The sequence below is a fragment of the Lagenorhynchus albirostris genome, chromosome 4 (assembly GCF_949774975.1).
Source record: "Lagenorhynchus albirostris chromosome 4, mLagAlb1.1, whole genome shotgun sequence".
NCBI classification, from domain to species: Eukaryota; Metazoa; Chordata; class Mammalia; order Artiodactyla; family Delphinidae; genus Lagenorhynchus; species Lagenorhynchus albirostris.
The window spans coordinates 126058500-126074238 of NC_083098.1; the positions used below are offsets into that span (position 1 = coordinate 126058500).

The following is a 15739-nucleotide window of genomic DNA, read 5'->3' on the forward strand; positions in this document are numbered from 1 at the left end:
TTACCTTTAAATAAGTAGAATACATTGCCAAGTAAACTCTCTGAGGACAAGGACAGTTCCTTCCGTGTACAGTGTAGGTAGCCTCAAATATATGTTGATTTGTAAACCCCTGATAGCATTTGCTTAAGACTAATCATAGCCATTCTGATTAAATGTGGTGACTTAGACATTCATATACTGTCAAAAAACAGATAACGTGTGCACGTGAAATCCCGTATACACACGTATCAGTTGCCTTTCATGCCGTAAGGCTGGATTTCTTCAACAACTTGTTGACTCACTTTTCAACCTGCCTATTCAACTGAAGATTACCAATTTGGGAATGAGGAAGGAAAAGCAGTCATCGGAAGGATTCCGTGAAGAACTCCTCAGGTCCGCCCACCACCCACACGGACCCTGAGCACAGGTTGAAGCGCATGCGCAGCTCGCCCAGAGCCCCGGCTCTCAGGCCCACACTACGCGTTGTGAAGCCATACGTGACTCGTAAGTTTCTTGTTAAGAACGAAATATTTCAGACATAACATATGGGAAAAGGCAAAATATGATTCCCTTCCAGACTCCTCTAGGAAATGCACCAGCGCAGTGTGCTTACTATTGGCCGAAGCTGTGGGTAGAAGAAAAGCTGAGAGTCGGCCACACCCATGGTCATGACCAGCTGCCTCTGGTAGGCCCGCTCATCCGTTGAGATCTCTGGTCTGCTGAGCAGCACACAGTTTTTTAACAAACAGTTCATGTACACTGGCAGTACTTTCATGGAATCTGGTAAAATAAGCTGGAAGAGAGAGACATTAATTTCAGATGCTTGGTCTTTACCGAAAATCAACACCTGCAGCACTTTACCTGTAAAATAGAAAGGTTTGCTGTTGAGATTGTGGAGAGGATTAAATGGTAACCCACGTAAAGCACCTAGAGACACTGGCACAGAGTAGATACTGAGAGCGCGGCAGGTGGTTTTATTTTCTCTAGTGCTCTAGCAGCTTGGTGTAGTGCTTATCAGCACAACTCACGGCCGGCAGTGCCATCCCAGCGCTGCCTCTCATCTGCTGTGTGACACTGAGCAAATTCCTTACCCTCTCTTTCCCCCGGTTTTCTCTTCTAAAAAAGGAATAATAGCCCCTCTACTTCATGATCATGGGGTTTTACGAGGATTAAATTATTTCTAATTTGTGAAGCACTTACAATAGTGCCGAACAGATAGTATCATATACATGTTTATTAAATAAAATGAAATAAACAAGTTATTTCCTAATCTGTATCACCAGCTTCTACCTCTTGAGTTCAAGAACAGCATTTCCAACTGTCCACGAGATATCTCTTCCTCTCTGCTCTTCATGCATCTGTTAGTCATAGACTCATCAGACATTGAATGAGTGCCACCACGTCACAGGTTCTATCAAAGTATCAAGGATCTACAGAGGAATGAGGCATAGTCCACATGCAAGATGTCTAATGTCTACTGGGGATGATATACATATAAAAGATAAACCATAATAAGGAAATTGCAATACCATATGTAGAAAATAAAACAGGAAGTGCTTCATGAATTTATTAGCTGCGTAACTACTGTATGCTAACGAAAACTCAAACTCCTACAATTCCACAAACGTACAAACATGTTCTTCCTGTTATGGTTCCTATTTTAGATACTAGAACTACCAGATGAACCCTAATTTCACTTTTTCTTTACCTTCAATTAGTACATGAATTCTTTCTATTCTACATTTATAATCCACCTGTACCTTCCTCTCCATCCTCTCTTTGGCTCATGTGACCTCATTCTGACTTCATTCTAACCACCTCAAAGTACATACCATAAAGTGACGCTCCAAATAATAACACAATTAAACAGTTCTAGAAACACAACCTGATGGGTAAAAAAACTACAAATAATTTGTAATTTGTAAAATTACAAGTAATTTGCCTGTGTGTTTAACCTTCTTCCCAACTCAATTTTATAAATATGGCTAAGAATCAAGATCGAATGATCTGAGTGTCACTTCCTTCCATTTAACAGTAGGTCAATGGACAACGAAATATCCAAAAAAAAAAAGTATATATAGGAGATAATGATAATCTGCAAATAGAAATATCTGGTCTATAAATTCATGATTTCTTTTTAGCTTTCTATCTTAATGATGAAAAAGAATATATACTTTTCAGAATCCATACCAAAAAGGAAATTTTCCTCAGGGCTCTGTAAGGATTTATTCCTCAACTTAAATCCCTTTATCACAGGTCTCTTCTCATGATCTATTAAGTAAGGAATGTGTAAACAGAACTTACTTCACTGGTTCAGGAAAACATATTTCAGAACAATCCTACTTTGTAGTTAGTTTTCCCTCTCAACTTTTATCTCCTTTCAAAGAACCAAAGACAGTTAAATAAATTTATGTTTCCTCATATGAGGAAAAGCTCTTCCTGTAATTTGCTCTCTAGCATAAATTTTCTTTTTTTAGGTTGAGGAATAATCACTGTTCAACATTATATTAGTTTCAGGTATATATCGTGATAATTCATGTTTGTATATACTGTGAAATAGTGACCACAATAAATCTAGTTAATATCATCACCGTACAAAATTACAGAATCTTTTCTTGTAATGAGAACTGTTGACACCTGCTCTCTTAGCAACTATCAAATATGCAGTTCAGTGTTATTATCTACAGTCCCCATGCTGTACATTACTTCCCCAGGACTTATTTATGTTATAACTGGAAGTCTGTACCTTTTGAGCCCCTTCAACCATTTTGCCCACCCCCCACCCCCCAGGCCTCTGGCAATCACCATTCTGATCTCAGTATCTATGAGCTTGGTTTCTGTTTGTTTTTTAGATTCTACATACAAATGAGATCATATGGTATTTGTCTTTCTCTGACTTCTTTCACTTGTTTAGCGTAAAGTATTTTTATTTGACAACTATGGTACTGGAATATGTTTTCAGCCAAGGAAAATTAGGATTAAAAAAAAAAAGAAAAAAATATTATCCAAAGGTATAGGACAGATCCTGGTCATATTCCAGAGCCACGTGGCTCCAATACTATTTTGGGGCTAATTACCAGTTAGGCATCTTAGATGTTATGGATTAAGAATGTTCTTAGATTCCCATAGAGAAGCATATATGTACAGTTTTTTTGATATCGTCTTGCAGTTCACTGGTTGCTGCTCATTAATCAGGTCATATTAAGACAGTTTAGAAATTTGTTGTCCTGAAAACCACAAAGAGGCCCATGATGACACTATCAGGACTAAAAAATCTGACTAGAGGAGACTGGATTATAGAGGGCCGGGGGAAGAGAACAGAGGAGGTAAGAAGGAAATTTTATTATAAAGAAGAAAAATGGAGTTAGAGTGAAAGAAAACAGAGAGACAGTCTTAGTGTTTTTGAGGTGGGGAAGAAAATGTGGCAACAGGTCGGCAATTAAAACCTTTCCCCACCTCCTTGATCCTCTCCATAAATAATGAAATTATTCTCAGGGAGAAAAAGTGTGAGTGAGGAAGGAGTGGAAATTCATGAATCCACAGTTTAATTGAATTTGGAGAATCCTCCGCTTTGGGTTTTGAAGTAACAGATGTGGTAATGAAAAAAACGATTACTTTGCAGTTAAGTTCATGTGACTTGCCTTTTAAAGTCAGTGTACTCCCATATGATGTAATATATTTAAGTTCAGAACAGTAAGTTGTTAGATTTAATGAAAAAGAATCTACATTGCTTATGTAAACTTAAAAATTTGTTTTAATGTTGTTTTTAATTATATGTCTTAACCCAGCATCTATCCTGTGACCCCCCCCCCAAGGTGGGTGTCTCCTTAAATTTTACACCTTAAGCACCTCTTCTGCATCAACCTAGTCCTGGCCCTGGCAATTCAGTAAAAGCATATCTCCTGAGGTCCAGTATCATATAATCCAAGTATATAGGTCCTTAACAGTCTTGCTTTGATCAAGGAAACTGGGCTCTATAGTAAAACAGTGGAATTCCTTTACGAATTTCTCCATGGAAATTATTTCTTGCAAGTGAACTATGGAAAACCACCAAATTTGAAGTTACATTCTCTGAGGAGAACCTTAAGTCCAGCCATTCTGTTTTTAAATAATGGTATATTTTAATATATTATCGTTATTAACAGTTTTATAATCTCTACATTTGCCCCACTCCATGATGGATAATCCTAGGTTAAAGGTACACTTGAAATGTGCTAATGGAGAAAGAAAAATCTCCAAAAGAACAGGAATAATCTTTATCCATTTTTTCAGGAAAAAAATTGTCATCATAATGTTGTTACTCCAGAAACAATTCAACTGCAAACAGATGATCTAGTAGTAGAGTCAAATCTTTTAACTTTAAACCAGCAGCAACCGACCAGTTTCATTTCTTCCCTTAATAGGCAACAGATCTTTGACTTAAGGTCTCTGAATCCAGTTGTTTTAACATTAGCAAATAAACTTCCTGAGAGGACACTAACTGTACCTGTTCTTCTTCAACAATCCCTCCGAAGTATGAGACACTCCAGAGACAGAGTATGGAAACACTCCATGTTTCCAGAGCTCCAAAACAAGTAGTAAAACTGGGGAGTAAAGTGGTCTTGGTTGGACTATATCCAGGTGCACCTGGGGGGCTTTGTATAAAGTAAACACGTGTGCTCTGAAACAGGACTGATACTGGAATTTACTGGAGTGGCAAGTCCTCTGAATAATAAAGAGAACTGACTTACACAGATTTAAGAGTTGCTTTTGTGATTATCAACAGGAGATGAAAGAATGGATGGCTCCTCTAATCTCTCCGGACAGCACAGAAAGGAATTTTTGTGAGAAGTCCAAGCTAATAACTATGTTTGTTTTAATTTCCTTCTTTACCCAGATTATGAATTTGGCCCCCAGATGTATCTGCACTATCGCTGCTGCTGAAGGGTTGCTTTGGGTGGGGTTTCAGATGTCACTGTCCACAAGGAATTAACCAGAAAGTTTTCCCATCTGTTGCTTACTGCCTTCTCTTTAATCCAAATTCTATACTCAGATATTCAATACATAACTATGAAAAATGGCATCTAGCTTTGATAGGGAAGAATATGAAAAAGAAAACAGATGCAAAAATAAATGTGGACAAGAGGTTCTTCCTTTTCTTTTTGCTTTTTTTTGTGTTTTGTTTTCACAAGAGAGGTTTATTTAAAGGATCTTCTAAAATTTCAAATTACTAGATGAGAGAGACAATTTTTTCAAAACTCTTCATACCTATTATTAACTTTTAAATACAAAGAACTCCAAAATTTATCAATTTTATTTGTTTATAAAAGAGGGGCTTCCCTGGTGGCGCAGTGGTTGAGAGTCCGCCTGCCGATGCAGGGCACACGGGTTCGTGCCCCAGTCTGGGAAGATCCCACATGCCGCGGAGCGGCTGGGCCCGTGAGCCATGGCCGCTGAGCCTGCGCGTCGGAGCCTGTGCTCCACAACGGGAGAGGCCACAACAGTGAGAGGCCCGCGTACCACAAAAAAAATAAAAGATATATATATATAAATGAATCATTACTGCCATTAGTTCATGTCAACTTTGATTGTTAATAAATGTCCAAAAAGTATTTAAGCACCGACATTTCATAACTCTATATCCATCTTCATCCATGCAAAAGATAACCCCATTTATATTGACATTTCTTACATATAACATGCTTTTGTTTATAATGTAGTGACCCTCAACACGTTTTTGGGTTCATGCATCTTGTAAAGCCACTAAGCATTTTAATGTTGCTATAAATAAACCATAGTCCCCCAAAAATGGCACTGTCAATCTTGGTTGTATGGTTTACTATACAGCATCTAAGTGCCTGAAACATCATAAGCCTTTACTAGCAGAACGCTGAATGAACAAGTAGGTGTTTGTAACACTTCAGCACCTGAGAACAGCAGGTAACTTACCTGGCTGGCTGCAGACGGACTAGCACAATTCTTCCGGTAACAGGCCAACACGTGGGCGGTCTGATTAACCAGAATTTCCCTGATGACCTTCAAGGGCTGGTGTAGAACTGCTTTAAAAGCTACTTGCACAAAACAGTGAAAAGGGCATCAAAGGTTTAGCTCAGAAATTGATCCCTTCAAATAATAATAAAAAAAATTGCTCTTCAGACCACTCAGCAAGGGATAACAGCATTTAAAAATGTTCACGCCATGTGTTAATGCTCTCCTCTTGACTAATTATAATTTAGCAAATGAAGAACAATAGCCTACCTACAACAATAGGCAGGTAATTGGTCCAGAATTTTCCTCAGAATATTAGAAACAGAACTCTGCACACACACAGAAAAGAAAGACCAGTTTACTATCTTCTGATGTTCTGAATTCTTATAGGCTGGATTGCTCTTTCTTCTAAACCTTAGTGTAGCATTTCAATTGGGGTTTGGAGCAGGGAGGGGAGAAGCAGCCAGAAAACTCCACCTCAGGCCCCTACCACTTCCTAATTATCTTGGTATGGATAAGCAAATTCAGTCTCACATGAGGGACCATCTTCTATTATCCTCATGTCCCAGAGGGCACACTCATACCATAATGAGTCTAAGTTATCACCTTCCTCAATTTCAACTCAGTCCCCCTGGGAAAGAAACTTTAAACAAAACTGGATAGCACGGCCTGACTCACTGCTGTCCTTATTAGTCTAGAGTTAGAAATGCTGATTATTCTCCTTCACCCTTAGCTTTTACAAATTCTGAATTTACCCACCGAAAGTCTGCACTACCGCAGGACCTGTCAGCTACTAACTCGATTAACCAACGAGGCCTGCCTGCATTACGAGCAAGGTATACTGCACCCCAGAATTAGCAAAGTGTTACCTGACTTGGCAAAGAAGTTGATAAGGGCATCAGTCTCGCAGCTCTTATAGAGATCAGCCAGCTGGGAGCTGCAGTTCAAGCCCAGATTGTGAATCCGAAGTCTTCTCTGCCCGCTGACAGTCGTGTAAAGCACGGCACACTGCAGAGGCAACATGGAGGGCACATGTTTTTCTGGTTAACATATTCACCCAAGCTAGCCTGACCTTATTTACATTTACAGAACAGTGTGTACGGCCAAAAGACCTCTAAACTTTCCTACAGGATTTTTTCTATTATTGCTAAAGACTGAACAACAACACATAAGGGAGGAATAATGACCAGTCATACACTGGGTTCTCATGTAGCATTTCACTGGTTTAAACTTAATGGGGCTGTTCACATGCAAATAACTGTGTGCATTTCCACAACTAGTCTACATTTCGTAGCTCAGATTTTATTACCAGGGATCCAGGTCCAGAAATAATACCTTCATGTTCTCATAGTCCTCCTCAAGGCTCACTTCGATTAAAAATGGACAACTAGCTTTGGTGAGGTACTTAGGTTTTATACTAATAATATATGCATACATTTCAAAAATGCAAACAAGTAACCATTTCCCCAAATAGGTGTGATTTTAAAATAAACAGAGTTTTTCCTCAACTTGATGCCAGTCTCTCTCCTTTCTTTGAGGTTGATGCTCGTGTCTGAAAACTATGACCATTAGAATTTCTCCTGTTTTAATTCAAAGTCTCCATGGCTTCTAGTTAATCTTATTTGCTACAAAGCCAAATCCTATCGTTACTTGCTTCTGTTATGATAACACGTCTCAGCAATGGTGTCCCGCACACGGCATTCAGGAATGCAGCAAACCAGTGAGTGAGTGGGTACTGATGCCTGTCATTCTGACCTCAAGTCTGCGGGGCTCTCATGCAAAGACATACATAATGGTTACTTCACATAAATAGCATATATGAATCAGTATGGAGAATACACCACAGAGTGCTCTAATCTAGTGACTTTTGCCTTTGGAGAAATGGAGTTGAATTTCTTTATGGAGAGACTAACACAGTTGATGGCCCTGGAGTCTCCCCCACTGATCACTGTCAGTAACAAACTACAAAGCAAAAGATGGGAAGACATTTTAGATCACCTGGATTAAGGCTCCACTGTCTTCACTGAGTTTGTCATCATGCTTGAACTCCACAGTCACTGCCTTGTCACAGTCAATGGCTGCCATCTCTACATCGGTGGTGTTGTTCATATAGATGCCACCAAAGAAGTCAGTGGCTCTGAAACCTAAGGATGAGGGAAAAGGGAAATTTTGCTTCTCCTTATTTTACTGTTACTTTCTTTGTTGGCCTGTTAATGAGTTTGAAGAGGAAACAATTACACAACAGAGACCTGAAAAATAATAAAAACGAGAAGTACCTGTGCTGGTACGAACCCTCATAATAGCATCAAATCCTATTTTCTTCTCAATATCATTTCTGAGGTCATTCAAAAATTGTTGGCTGTCCAAGTGCACCTAAAAAATAAAGTATGATCACGCCCACCAGGTGGCGGCAAAATACTTAAAATAACAATTCTTTTTTAAACAAATCTTGATTAAAACCTACTTTATCCAGAAATCTCAGAAAGGGTTCTGAAAGCTTTTTCAGTGTCATTTCATTTATACTCTTTGGTCTTATCAAATCCCTCATCTAGTTCCTAATATAAATATGTAGCTAGGCAATGAAAAATAACTGCTTTCATCAAAATACAACTAGATGATGAACACTGTCATTTATGTTGGGGGAACACTCGTTCCCCCTCCATGTTTCCCTCTGGAGGTACATAACTTAGAGGTGCCCCCCAACCTCTTCTCCTCAGGGGAGGACAGGTGACTTATCCAATTTCTAAGCTTGGGAAAAGGAACTGGGCAGGCGTAGCTCGGCCTCTTCCACATCTTCTTTCTGGGGAAGCAGCCTGCCTGCAGGAAGCACACCCTTCCTGGACCTCAGTACAGCAGCAGGAGGCAGGAGTCCGCAGGAGACGCTTTTGTCTGTGCCGCCTCGTGCCTCGGTGTAAAGTTTGTCTCACTGAGGGGAAAGCGCTAGCAAGCCCACTTGCCCACAGACCTAGGTCCGTTCCAGGGCTGGCGTTCTGATCGTCTCTTGACTCTGTCTCTCAGTTCAGGCTTGGAGGGGGCGGGGGGAGTATCATGAACTGACCCGCCCCATATCATAACACTTTAAAACAAATATGTAGTCACTTTTAAAAACAGTACCTTAAATATATTTAATATAAAATACCAAGATTTTATATTAAATATATTTCCCAACATGGAAGCTTAACATTGACATTCAACTCTGAGGCTGAATGAGTCAATCTGTGGCCATACCTTAGGGAGCAGGCAAGCAATTCCTAACCATCTGTCCATCCTTTTCCATCGGACCTAGAATTTACATGTGTCGGCTGCCCACAAGGGGGCACAGCTTTCTCACAAATCTATGCACCAAAAGTAAACCAGCAGTGGAAAACCGAGGCAAACAAATTGCTGGCCTTTACCTGGAAATTGTTGTACTTGTAGAGGGTTCCTCCCGTGAGCTGAGGCACAAGACCCAAGGAGGCCACGTCCACGTACTGACTGGGGAAGAGGAAGAGCGTCACGCAGCAGCCGTGAGCCACGCAGTCCTTGGCTAGAGGGTCGTAGACATTTGTCTGGGGCTGGAAAAGGATCTGAAGAAAAAGATACACAAAGGGAAAAAAGAAAACCACGTAATGTTTCTGGTTTCTGTTTTTAATTTCTATTGAATTCTCACTGAAGTTTTTTTTTTTTTTTTTTTTTTTGCGGTACACGGGCCTCTCTCTCACTGTTGTGGCCTCTCGCGTTGCGGAGCACAAGCTCCGGACGCGCAGGCTCAGCGGCCATGGCTCACGGGCCCAGCCGCTCCGCGGCATGTGGGATCTTCCCGGACCGGGGCACGAACCCGTGTCCCCTGCATCGGCAGGCGGACTCTCAACCACTGCGCCACCAGGGAAGCCCCTCACTGAAGTTTTTTCAATGAATTTTTTTTCCCAGTTAAGTGCAGAAGAAGAAGTGAGCCGTGATAGTCATCAGTGCAGAGGCCATGTGTCGAGCACCCTGTGCGCCAGGCGTGTGCTGTGTTTAATACACGTATGTGCGCAATGTTATCTGATCCTCCGACAGCTCTAAGGAAGCTGATGTTTAGTCCTCCCTTTGACAGACCGAGATGAGGCAACTTGGTTGGTGTCACGTGGCCGCGGCTGGATGCTTACCTCACGGTTTATCCTTTCCCCCGACTTGTCCCCACGGCTACACTGCCAGAGAGGGTCTGAGCAAAGCATATTTTGAGCCCCAGGCACGTCTACTTCACGCCTCGGGAGTGCTGTCATACGGGACCGTCCACTACATTCGCCCTCTACCTTTATCTTCTTTCTGCATTTCCCCCCATTTCTTCCATTCCCCTAATAGTCTTATTACTCAGTCTCTTACACAGATTATACATGAAAAAAGTTTGAGACCTTATCTTATTTCAGACATCAGTTTTTCTAGGAATATACAATTTTCTAAATTATTTACAATTCAAAATTTTACTACAAAATACAATGTCCTGGATTTATACATTACATGTAGCTTCTCCCCCTTTCCTATACAAAGCACACACTCCCTCTCCCTTTATTCCATCTTAAGAACTGACATATGGACTTCAAAGGGCAACTGTTTATAAATACCTTCTCTTTGTCCGTATTAATCAGTTTTTTGTCATCTCTGTTTTTGAGCTTTCCTGGTGCTTCCGCAGTTGGCAAGGAGGAATGGAAGATGAACAGCTTCCCGGGACAGTCAGCTGCCTGGGGGGAAAAAAAAAAGAGTCTTGGGTGGGAAGTTTTATTTTAAGGGACTCAGGAAAGTAAAATATAAGTACTTTCTATGAGCCAAGCACTGTATACATCTCATTAATACTCACAGTAACCTTGTGTCTTCTATAGATTGGAAAACTGAGGCTCAGGGAGGCTAAGTGATTTGCCTAAAGTCACACAAGTTATAAACGAAGGGGCCAATTTGTTTTTTTTTTTTTGGGCCACACTGTGCGGCTTTGCAGGATCTTAGTTCCCTGATCAGGGATCGCACCCGGGCCCACAGCAGTGAAAGCACCAGGTCCTAACCACTGGACCACCAGGAAATTCCCCAAAGAGTCAATGTATAAATGTAGGTCTCTATACCATGATGCTTTAAACACCTATTAAAATGATGTGTCCAGGTAAAAATACTTTCTCATTTAGCCAACAGTAGTCTTTCAGGACGAGGTAAATCCCCTGATGATAGGATTCCCAGGATCATGATGTAATACAAGCTCTTCTTTGAAATCATTAGTAAACAGATTAAACCGGGAGGGGTACTTCAAGGAAGAATGCACAAGAATGCAGCGGTGGTGTGGCAACAGCAGACACAAGGAATCAGCTATCAGGCAAGATGACACAAGGAAAAAATGCGGGATCAACATCACACTATCTGTAGTCCCTGGGAAGCAACAACAAGCCCAGGGAGCTCCATGAAAGTCAAATCAGCATTAAAAATATTTAAAATCTTATTTAGGGAGCTAAGAAGTAACGTACAAGAAACATTTACTGAAATTAAATGATTCAGTATATTGCTCCTCTCCCATCTTGCCTCTCTCCAAACCATCCAGGCACACTGTTGCCTTGAAATAATTTCAAGGCAACTGTTCTGATCACATAGGTGACTTTTCTCCTCAAGACTCCTGAAGGCTTTCCATGACAGGATAAAGTCCACATTCCTTTATTTGGGTGGGAGCAGGAAGGCCGGGAAACAGTGAGATGTGTTGCTACCAACGTTCCTTCGCTGTGTGCGGCTCTGCACCAGACCCTTCGCGCACATCTCTTAGGTAATACTCACAACCTGGTGACAAAGGTAGTATTGTCTGCATGTTAAGGATAGGAAAACTGAGGCCCATCCAATCTGGCGAGGTCACACAGCCTGTGAACAACAGTTTTGAGGCCCTTTGGAGTTTAGTCTGAATCTGTCTTTCCAGTCTAATCTCGCCCCTGACCATCCCCTGCACTGGAAGTTGCAGCCACACAACCTTCTTGCTTTCCTGGAACACACCACGTGCTTTACACACCTCCGTATTTGTTCCCTCTGCCTAGAATCCATCTTTCCTTTTCCTTGGCCTGGAGCTGTTGTTTGCACACTTGTGTGCCTGGGTCAGCTGCAAGATGTGAAGTCATTTGCTACTAATAATAAGGTACTTGGGTTTGTGAATAAGTTCCTTAAAAAACAAATGAAGAGAATTCAAGGCTAGCCCTGTCTTAATGTGTCTCACCGAGTGACACTGTGATATGCTTTGTGGAGTGGGTCCCAGCTGACACCCTGGGGAGGGTGTGTAACCCATGCCCCATCTTGTCTTTGCTGTGTGGCCAGTAGTGAGCAGTGACTTTATTGTTGCCCAAGTCTTTTACCGCAAATTACTGATACATAACAGCATTAATAAGAAGGAAGGCAAGGCTGAATGAAGAGCACGGACAGTTACGGACCCTCCATGTGTATACACACCACATAGGAGAAAGATGTTTTCAACACTTTGGCCAACAAAGACAGTAGTTCCAATGACCAAATCCAAGTAAAAGTTCCAGTAATATTGATAATAACACGTTAAATATTTTGCAATTCTATGACTAAATTTTTTTCATTTCTATCACTTTTATAAAAGTACTTTTAATTTTAATCCAAGTAGCAGAAAAGGTATAAAACTTTTCTTAAAAGTCTATCTTTTCCCTGACTTTTCATGCCTCGCCTGCCCAATTCCCCTAAAGAATTCATTGTCAAAAATTCTTCTATCGGGCTTCCCTGGTGGCGCAGTGGTTGAGAGTCCGCCTGCCGATGCAGGGGACACGGGTTCGTGTCCCGGTCTGGGAAGATCCCACATGCCGCGGAGCGGCTGGGCCTGTGAGCCATGGCCGCTGAGCCTGAGCGTCCAGAGCCTGTGCTTCGCAACGGGAGAGGCCACAACAGTGAGAGGCCCGCGTACCGCAAAAAAATAAAAAATAAAAAATTCTTCTATCATCTACATCTTCTGTACTCACAGACGCACTGTAACTTTATACCACAGTAGTTAAAAGCATGGGTCCTAGTTCCTAACTGCATGGGTTAGAATCCCAGCCATTTTATCAGCTAAGTGACACTGGGCAAAATATTTAACTTCTCTAAGCCTCAGCTACCTAATTATATGATGCAGGAAAAACAGTAACTACAAAATATTGTTGAGAGAATTCAATGACCCAGGACATGGTGTTAATCATAATTACACATACATGATTGCCTAGTTAATATTACCTATGGAGTAAAACTCTGAAGGAAAAAAAAAAAGTACAATATTGAAAAAAATAAAGAAGCCATATTTATCTTTTTTCCTTATATAATGGCTATTAATTTCAGATTTATTATTTCATTAATCACATCCTTATAAAATCTTTTATGAGTAGCAATAAAAGAAAGAGCTCCTATGGCATTATATGCTTTATAATCCCTACAAAATTTATGTTTTTACCAAAATCTGATTGTGCCCACATAAGTGCATCATGTAGGGTTAGACGAATGACATGTCATTCTTATTATGGTGGAAACAGGTTGAGAAAGGCTGGCCTGGAGAACCCATTGTTCGAAATTCAGCTCCGATATCCTTTCCTCTGAGAGATGTGTTATTATCCCCCTCAGCAGAGCTGGTTGCCTCTACCTCTATGTCCCTACTCTGCTTTGTAAATAAGACTTTTCTAGAATTAATGACACTGTGTTACAACTTTAGGTATTCTACTGTCTTCCATGGATCACAGGCTCCATGAAAAAGGAAGGACCTTGATTTTTCTACAGTGTATTTCTCCAAGGCCCCTGCCCAGGGTCTGGTACCTTTCGCTCTATAGACGCTCCATACATTTTTGTGGAAGGAATGTTGTGATCTTGAATCCAAATTTAAGCATATATTAAGACAACTGAAACATAAATTCCCCCCACCTAATGATATATTTGAAGCATAACCACTAAAGGCCATTTCCCTCCAACATTTTGCCAAACTCTATTTATCTAGTTTTATGGGGGAAGTAAGAGCTAACTCAGAAAACTGTTCTGAGGCCAACTTAAAAGACAATGCCAGAAATTCACATATAGTTGAGTTATGAGTGTCAGATTTTGAAAGAGATGCAGATTTTGGAAGACTATATGGAAAAAAAAGACACTAAGAGTACAAGAGGCTGTGGACACGGAAGCATGTACAACAGAAAATAAGGAATGGAAACCTTTAGTTGGATAGTTCAAGGGATTTTGAGAAAGTATGCATCAGAAGTTACCAAACAGTCCCTCTTTATCTTTGTGACAAATTAGCACATGTTTCATGTTAGTTTTTGTCTACTCTCTTCCTTTGCTTCAAAAAGTTTATTACAACTAATTATATATAGATTTTACTTGGCATCTAGCTGATAGAAAGTAGAGCTATAATTCAAATGGGGGAGTCCAGTTCTAAAATGTCTCCACTTGGACACAAATAAGAAACATTGCACTCTGATGCTCTCTCAGTTTCTCCTCCCCTCCACAGAGAATGAGACTCTCAGCTCCGGCCTCTCGTGCAGAACACCCTGAGCTCCTCGGCTGACTTGCTGCGGTCCCGGACTTCCCAAAGTTACTCTTTGCTCTCCCCCCCCACCCCCTTTATTTTTGGGAACATAAGCAATGAACATCACACATGGTATTACAGAGTTACATCTCTTCTACACTATGAGCAACTTAGAAGCAGGGACAGTAGCCCTCACATTGTCTTAACAAAACACAGGCATTTAATCAATCTTTGTTGATTGAAAGAATAAGTGAATGAATGATGTGGTCTCTTCAGTATTTAGATATTACCCTGCAAATTCTCAAAAATGTTAGCTCTTACCTAATAATGACTTCAGGCAAGAATTTTAGTACCCTGTATATGTTATACAAATTTAAGTCTTAGCCACACGGGACCTGAAAAGATGATGAGATGATGTGACGGTCACAGGCAGCTAAGCTATCATACACACATCAGACATTTACACACATCAGACATTTACACACACACACACACTTTTATCTTATTTGGAATTTTTTTTCCTTCATCCAAACCTGATAAAGTTGCTACGAGGGAGAAAGTATCAAATTGTACTACAGCAGTGTCTGCTCTTATACAACGAATTATAATCACCCCGAATCTTCTTGGAAGATGCAGAAGAAACCTTTTTCATTAAGGTTATTTATGGCAATGGTCTATTTATACAAAAAAGTTTTGAGGAAACAGATGATTAAAGGTACATATATAATAGAAATGCTAAGGCAAATGTAAAGAACTGGAAATCACTAAGAAGGTCAGGGAAAAGAAATCGTTATATTAGAATATCTACCCTAAGTAGTATCTTAGTAGTTAAAGCTGAAAGAAGCATTATGCGTTAGACTGCTTATAGCAACCAACTCTAGGAAACCAGCTAGCGAATCTTTCTACATGTAAAGAGATTGAATCATGCAATAAGGTCTCCAGTTAATGTTCTACACAAGAAAGAACTTTCTTCATAGTGTTCTTTCTTAATTTAACCATTAATTAACAGCTTAGGGCAAGACATTAAATCAGAGTTAAACACAAGCGTTCTTAGTGCAAGTGTAATGTGAAGTTGTACCAGTCAGGTATGCAATTTTCTCGTGAGTTAACTTAATGTAAGGATATTCCAAGAGATGGCAGAATGAATAACAATTCTTTATGCTGGTGGTTCCCAAATATGGATAATCAGCAGAGCAAGCTGGGGAGCTAATGAATCAGGCAGGATCTCTGGAAGTAGGGCCAGAGATCTGCATTTGAAAAAAGCACCCGCCCTTTAATACGTGACTCCACGACTTGGGGCATGCCTGCCTTCCCGGTCTT

The 15739-nt window shown here is 40.6% G+C and overlaps 1 protein-coding gene across 5 annotated transcripts in view; it reads right to left on the minus strand.

Annotated features, from left to right (window-relative positions):
* The window catches only part of SEC24D (SEC24 homolog D, COPII coat complex component), a 111431-nt gene that overhangs the window by 6934 nt on the left and 88758 nt on the right, over nt 1-15739 (minus strand). For all 5 annotated transcript variants that reach the window (XM_060148646.1, XM_060148645.1, XM_060148650.1 and 2 more), the window contains 7 exons: nt 10530-10646; nt 9342-9512; nt 8223-8319; nt 7945-8090; nt 6816-6954; nt 5908-6026; nt 593-772 (listed from right to left, as the gene is read on the minus strand). In XM_060148646.1, coding sequence (XP_060004629.1) covers nt 593-772; nt 5908-6026; nt 6816-6954; nt 7945-8090; nt 8223-8319; nt 9342-9512; nt 10530-10646 — 969 coding nt within the window. The remainder of the gene's footprint in view (nt 1-592; nt 773-5907; nt 6027-6815; nt 6955-7944; nt 8091-8222; nt 8320-9341; nt 9513-10529; nt 10647-15739) is intronic.